At 36.1% G+C, this 7,311-nt stretch overlaps 1 protein-coding gene across 1 annotated transcript; it reads right to left on the reverse strand.

The window, feature by feature from the left end:
• zmat5 (zinc finger, matrin-type 5) lies at positions 1-7,311 on the reverse strand. Its single transcript, XM_062988425.1, has 5 exons — positions 7,091-7,311; positions 6,930-6,992; positions 6,540-6,620; positions 5,260-5,362; positions 1-2,409 (listed from the first exon to the last, which is right to left on the reverse strand). The coding sequence occupies exons 1-5, from the start codon at positions 7,215-7,217 to the stop codon at positions 2,268-2,270; spliced, it is 516 nt and encodes a 171-aa protein (XP_062844495.1). The 5' UTR covers positions 7,218-7,311; the 3' UTR covers positions 1-2,267.

Genomic DNA, 7,311 nt, shown 5'->3' on the forward strand with positions numbered 1-7,311 from the left:
TTTTGTTTACTTTTTTACTAATATTTTTGGCACATTGCTTTAAGTGTAACATACAATATTATTACAATTCATTGTACAGCATCTCTTCAAAAACAGCATGTATATTCGAACATTCTGTACACCTGTTGTATGTAAATTGTAAAAATATATCAACAATAAGCTGCGAAGTCTGCCGTGCTGAGAAGTAAATGTAAACATGTAAATGTATCATGTGAGAAACTGAAATAAACTGGTGATGTTTACGGGTTTCTTTTGTCGACTGAGTTCTTGACAGACAGTAGGAAGCACAAAATGTGCATCAGCAAGTTTACACCTACCAAAATTATTATAGAAGATTACACAGCATATTAAACAAGTGACTTATACTTCTGCTTTTTCCTTCTCCACACAATCATCCATTTACTCATTTTATCAATTTTCCTGGTCTGGATCACAGTGTGTGTGGTGCTACCTGGAAACTACCTGAAACAGGCAGGATTCCACCACAGGGCAACAATTACACAATAACAGACTACACGCCATTCCACATTCTGCATGTTTGTGGGAAGTAGAAAGCAAACGGAAACCCCACACTAACACAGGGGTTGTGGCAGTCAAATATCAACAAGGTAAATGAATTACCACATGGAAAAAAAAAACCTGACAGCTTGAGCATGACAGTATTACATGGTCTTTGATGCTACTGCAACAGTTTCTCTTTAACAACATCTGAAGACTTTCTGCTGCTCATATGTTTCTTAGAACATACAATTATATCATCAATTAATGGGCATTTTTGACCATACAAAACAGTACTGTACTCTATGTTATTATGTAACTGAATTATTAGCTGCATAAATTATGCTAAACATTCCAACATCAGACCTTTCTATAGAATTCAAGTCAAATCTTTGCAAGGTTTTGTTCCATTATGCAAAATATCACAGGCAGTTAGAAGCTAGTTTTGTTCATGTTGTAAGCTCAATTGTCATTTTATTGTTTTATTGCAAATAAGGTAAAAATTCCACACAAAACAATAAAACCGAAATGTAATAACAGTGATTAAAGCAAATTTATCATGAGACTGAGAAAATAACATCTGAAAAACCAGATACTTCCTGCTCATCAGGTTATAAACACAAAAGAGGCCTTTATTCCACAGAGTTGCGTCTTATGATACCTTGTCTGTAGATGCACCCAACTGGTGCTGTATTTGACCCTTTGACCACTACAGCCCTACTCACTTTCACTGTGAATCACCCCAGATATCTTTATCAGCCCCAGTGCAACGCTAAAAATCTTATATTCATTCCTAATGCAGACTGACGTTTATTAGAAGTTGATTGTTCTGTTCCTTGCAGTCTGAACAAGGTAACCAGGTGTTACAAGGAGATACTAAGGCTCTGTATCATGCTATATACATTGCCTTTACTCAGGGTGCTTTATCACAGGATCTGAAATAATCCAAGTCTTCTGTAATATTCATCACAGTAAAGATGGGGCCCTCGCCAAGCCTGTTTAAGCTAAACAGTCAGGCACAGAGCTGCGTGAAACAATTGGGAGTAAATTGAAAATGCTCCGGCACATTGGATTTTCAATCAGAGCCTTAAGACACAAGAGACATACAAAGGCAACAGAGGCCGGTGTTCCTCTAAAGCTTGCAAACAACAATTAAAATAGCAGCAGCACCCATCTATCTCTCGAATAGGACAGGATTTAAATCACACCATCCACCATGAACAACTACAATGTTTGGGCATAGATTAATTAAGCGATGTGGGAAGCTTTGATACTGGTCAAATTTCTGAAGAGTACTTGTTAGCTGAGGATATGTTGGAGCTTGGATCATGTGACTGTTAGAAGCCAAGAACAAGACAACAATCATCAGTGTTTCGAGAGTAAACATAAACAAATACAAAATATGTGCTGTCTTGGTGGCAGCTCTCAAAAATATTATATGATCAAAAGGACCTAGAGAAATACACTATATAGCCAAAAGAACATGGACACCTGACCATAGGATGGCAGACACCCCATTCCAAAATCGTGGGCATTAATATGTCAGTAGTTTGGGACTGAGTGCTGATTTTTTTATGCAGCTTTCATGATGATAACCTAGGCCCCCTGTGCAAAACTTAACAAATGTATAACTGTATACATTTTAAATTGAACTATTTATTGAAGTAGACGTTTTTATATACCCAAAGCTAGGATTTAGCCATGCATTAGGTTGCAGTCTGGAGATTCATAAACACATAAATATCCTCATAAAATTGTATTCTGCCCATTTAACCCCAGTCAGTGTGAACTGCACCTCTCCATCCTGCAGGCTGCACTGGTAAAAGTGATGGAGGAAGATCTGGAATAGACAGCAAAAACTGTGGAACTTCATTACTTTCAGCTCCTGTTTCCTCTTCCAGTTTTAAAACACTGAAACACATAAAAAAGCTCCAGGTCATACATGACACGACAAAAAGTATTTTAACACCCCTTCAGATTAGGTGACTGGCTATTACAGTCACATTTATTGCAAGCAATTAACAGACAATCTGTATACAGCCATGCAAATTTTATAGACAAACAATATCAATCACATTTCTGTCCTACTACAGGAACCTGGCCACACTGCAACAGCTGATTGATCTTTTGGTTTATATCTGCCTCTGGAAGCAACAGCAGCACCAGAACTGTTTATCAGGAGCAGAACGAATTAAGATTTATAAACTAAAAGGTGCAGACAAATGTCTGCACATTCCCTAGTGCTGTACTGCTAGCCTAAATTGACCTTTGGAGCCTGTCTGACTGAGAATAAGAGGTCTAGTGCATTGTGGGTGAATACTAAATCTAGGTTCCCGACTGTAAATTAATTTGGGGCTGTTTAATTATGAGTTTTGGTGTTTGTGTGCAGTGTGTCCACCATTAAGTGTATTTTTAAAAAAGGGAATGCTCGTTTGTGCATAGCTTTAAATGAAATGAAAGTGCTGCACGTCTCACTATAATCTGCAAATCATCTGTGGTAGAAGATTACAGAAGTGAGTTTAGCCCTGTGGTCATGTAAATTATGTTTTTTAATTGAGCTGTGCACGCTTGCTCAAACAAAATCATGAATTTTTAATTAGTTGAGAGGAACGTGCTATTAAGTGCAATTAAGCATCATGACATTTTATGATTCTGCCTAGTAATAAGGAAACCACATACACATAAAAAAGTATTCTGCTCCCCTAGGTTTACGTGCAACCATTTTAAAATATTCGTTTTCTTTGCTAAGTTGCTTCATGACCCTGACCATGACCTTGACAGTGTCCTTACCAGCGTCCTGTCTTGCAGGACCAAGTGTAGCTTTAAGATAACATGGATAATTAGTAAGAGATTTTGGCTTAAAGTCAAGTGAAAAAAGACTAATTAGGACAGTTTAAATTTAATAAGCCTGCCTATGCCTCTTGCAAGTCACCTATGTCATGGGCACAAAGGTCATGCACAATCAACAGTTGTTTCTCACCTTGCCCTACACAGACTGAGCCAGCCATTAGCATAGATGTAAGCTTACATGACTGAACATCCCCACATAAAATAACAGTCCAGTACAGTTTAAAACACAATCACAAGTGATTACAATGACTTTTTAAGTGCCAGGGGTGGTGGCTGGTCTCAGGAGATGTCCCACGGGACCTGTGTGGAGCAGCAGTCTAATACGCAACTGGCTTTGTCTAATGACGAAGAGGTCAGATGGGGATTCACCTCCTTGCGGCTGCAATAGCGACTCTTACTGTCTGGTCAAGGTGCTAACAGATGAATACATTCTCTGTGCATACTGAGACTCTAGGAGAATCCGCTGACGGCCTTTAACGCAGCCAAAGGCTTCACTTGTCAGAAGACATTTTAGCTTTGTGCTTTAAGAGAATGGCTGCATCTTTATTTGATTAGCATATTTTGTTGTAATGAACTGTGAGCTCTGAGCATTATGTTTATGTTCTTACATACTTCACATTACTGCCACATTAAGCTGTTCTTCACTGAATAAGATAATCGACATCAAAGTCAGCAGTGCGTTTAATATTCTGATCTACTGCTCTAGTTTACTTTTCAGCCAGCAGAACCCAGATTCCATACTTTACATTTTTTTAATTATTAAAACTAATCTTGTCCTCACAGAAAGCTTAATATAATGTTGTATATTAAGTAGGGCTGTCACATGATTAAAAATTTTAATCGAGATTAATCGCGATTAAAGAACAAAATTAATCTAGATTAATCTCGATTAAAATTTTTAATCGTGTGACAGCCCTAAATATATATGTATTCATCTCAATTAATCGCAAACTAATAATTAAGCAAAATTTTAACAGTTATGCACATTGTTATTGCAAGAACGTGTTTACCAATAAAACATTAATAAAATATGATAGAATTATTAAATCTAAATTCATTGTAGAAAGCACATTATCTGACAAAAATGAGGATCTTTTCCTGTTCATGACCCTGACACTGAAAACAGGTGCACCAACCATAATGTTTTGATCTAATATAAGGCATCAATAAAGCATCAAAACACAGATATGATTATTTCATAGATCTATTAAGAAAACCCTTTAATACTGTGTTTGTGCAGAAAGAATACTGGGAAATACTGTTCTAAATTACCATGTAAACATCTATAAATACCTGAAACAGTCAAGTTAGCAGACATTATCTATAAGTAATTGACTGTAGCTATATAAAAAAAGTGTTAATTAAAACAGTCGATGTAAACGCTTAGTCCATATAAATATCAGATACGAATGTGTTTTTAGAAAACTACAAACATCACAAATATAAATCATGTTTATAACCATGTGATAGAATAAGCTGAATAAACTGTAGAGATGAAACATCACACAGAGTTTCACTTTTTACCGGAGGGGGAGGAGGCGGAGCTACACGGTTTTGATGGACAGCTCTAGCAGCCAATGGAAATACTCGTTACAAAGCTTGTGTGATTTCATTCACTTTTCATCAACACGTAAAACAAGTGACAACCGCTAAAAGTAGTTTATCATCGGACTGTTCATGCGCTTTACATCCTAATTCATCTGAAATACAGATAATTACCACAGAGACACACATGTATATGCCAAATAAAAAGTTAGATTAAAAATTTTAATCTTGATTAATTTTTTTAATCGCGATTAAAATTTTAACGCGTTAATCGCGTTAATTAACGCGATTAACAACAGCCCTAATATTAAGTTATTAAATAATCAAATATAAAAATTTCTGTTAGATGTAATGTAGATTCATTACCTTCCTTTGGTTGTAACGGCCCTCTTCTCTCTCCTCAAGAGCCACTTGTCTAGTGAAGGTTCTGTGAGGGATTTTCCCTGATCAGAGTTCAGCCACCTCTCATCTAACAAAAGATTGAAAAAATACTTTATTCAAACTCTTATAAATGCATCAGGATATGCAGCTCCAGACATCTTACCTAACCAACATCCTGACCTTATGTAGCACACTGTCGCTGATCTATATTAAAGTGTATGCAATACACTCTACAAATCAACATGTCATGTTCACCTCCAAGCTGAGCAACCATCTGGACTAATTAATTTTATTCCTCTCCTGCCATCGTTAGAGAGTAAATGTGTCTCCAATTGTTTTAATCCATTTCACAATGACAGAGGTCTCTGGACGGAAAGGGGGTGCCAGCAGATGGTCCTAATCAGCCGGAAACCGCTCAGTGGCAGACTAGCTGAGGCGGAATTAATACATCAATAAATTAAAAGAAATCAAATCCTGTTTGGGATTGTTCACTTCAGCAAAGACAGATATCAGGCTCATACTCTATCATGATTAGGACTGCTTGCTCATAGTAATAAATTCATGGATTCATATTATTTTTTAGCCACAAACACATACCTACAAAACACCAGCAAGAATTCTCTCAACGCTGTAATATGTACAGAAGTGATTTGATCACGTTAGTCCTAAAGGCTGCTTTATACAGGCATAAAATACCTTCAAACGAAATGACAAAAAGGGACTGAAAAGCAGGGAAAATTTCAGCTGTCATCATGTTGTGTACTTTTGGTTAGAAGCGCATTTCTCAAGTCAAGGTAAGCCATAAAAAAAACATTTTAATTTGTATTAGACTTCCTAGTATTAGAATATATTCAACAATCTATTATAACTATTGTTTATCATCAACTAAATAAAAAACTATGTAATAGGTAAAGGAGAAACCTTTTTAAAGCAATTATAAAGGGACAAGCTTAATGTAGCTTTACACACTTTTACAAGTGTGGCTTTACAAGTAGTTATCAAAACCAAGGGTGTTAAATTCAGTCTGCGCTTTATACCTCATGGTTTTCAAACAGTAACTTTTTAAAATTCAAAACATGTTTACAATGACCCACAAAAAGACTTCTGTTTTTTCATAACGCCTGCACATTTAATCCACATTTTCTCTCAAATCCTACTGTTAAAGCTTTCTATGGTTGATTTAAGGCTACACTCCAATGTATTGCAGCATAAGTCTGTAAACAAAATGAATTTAAAATCTCATTAATGAGAATTAAGAGTCTTACCTTCAATTTGTTGCTCCAAAACATTCATATGGTGCTCAGACATGTGTGAATAGCGACAGTTAGGACCAAATACACACTGGCCTGCAAAAGAGAAACATTAGGTGAAACTAAGTAAAAATAAATGTTTCTAGAGTTCTGACACTATGTACTAGAGATACATGGTATAAAAATGTATATAATATCTAAAAATAAAAATTGGAAAGTAATTTATCTTGGTTTAAACTTATCTCTGGTTTACAAACAATAAGTTTATGCTAGTCGTATTTCACAAGATGTATGTATTAAATAAATTGTGGTCAATGGCTCAGAAAGGCTGTTATTCTAGATGAAAATCTATCTAGATAAAACGATTTGGTCTCCAGTTGTGGAAACAGAGTCTATAAGCTCCACCTGTCTGTAAGAACTTCCTGCAGGGTTGTTTGGTTCTCTCATCTTGTAGAATTGCAGCAGCATCTAAACATAGAAATGTTGGATATCAGACAAACATACAAACCCACCAGAAACACCATTAGCACGAAACAGGTGCAGATTAAATCACAGTGATTATTTACCTCTGAAGTGATCGAACCAGGCTTTCTTGGCTCTGTGGTGCTGAACACCGTTTAGATGTTTCTTTCTGTTGTGCAGTGTGTCCTGAAAACTCCTATCACAGTAATCACAGTAATAACGCTTCCCCATTTTAATATTCACTTTTAAATACAAACTAACCGTGTAAAATATAATAATCAATAATCAAATCGCTCTAAGTATTGTAAGTGGCTTCCACGATTGT

This window comes from Trichomycterus rosablanca, chromosome 26, assembly GCF_030014385.1.
Source record: "Trichomycterus rosablanca isolate fTriRos1 chromosome 26, fTriRos1.hap1, whole genome shotgun sequence".
In the NCBI taxonomy this organism is placed as follows: Eukaryota; Metazoa; Chordata; class Actinopteri; order Siluriformes; family Trichomycteridae; genus Trichomycterus; species Trichomycterus rosablanca.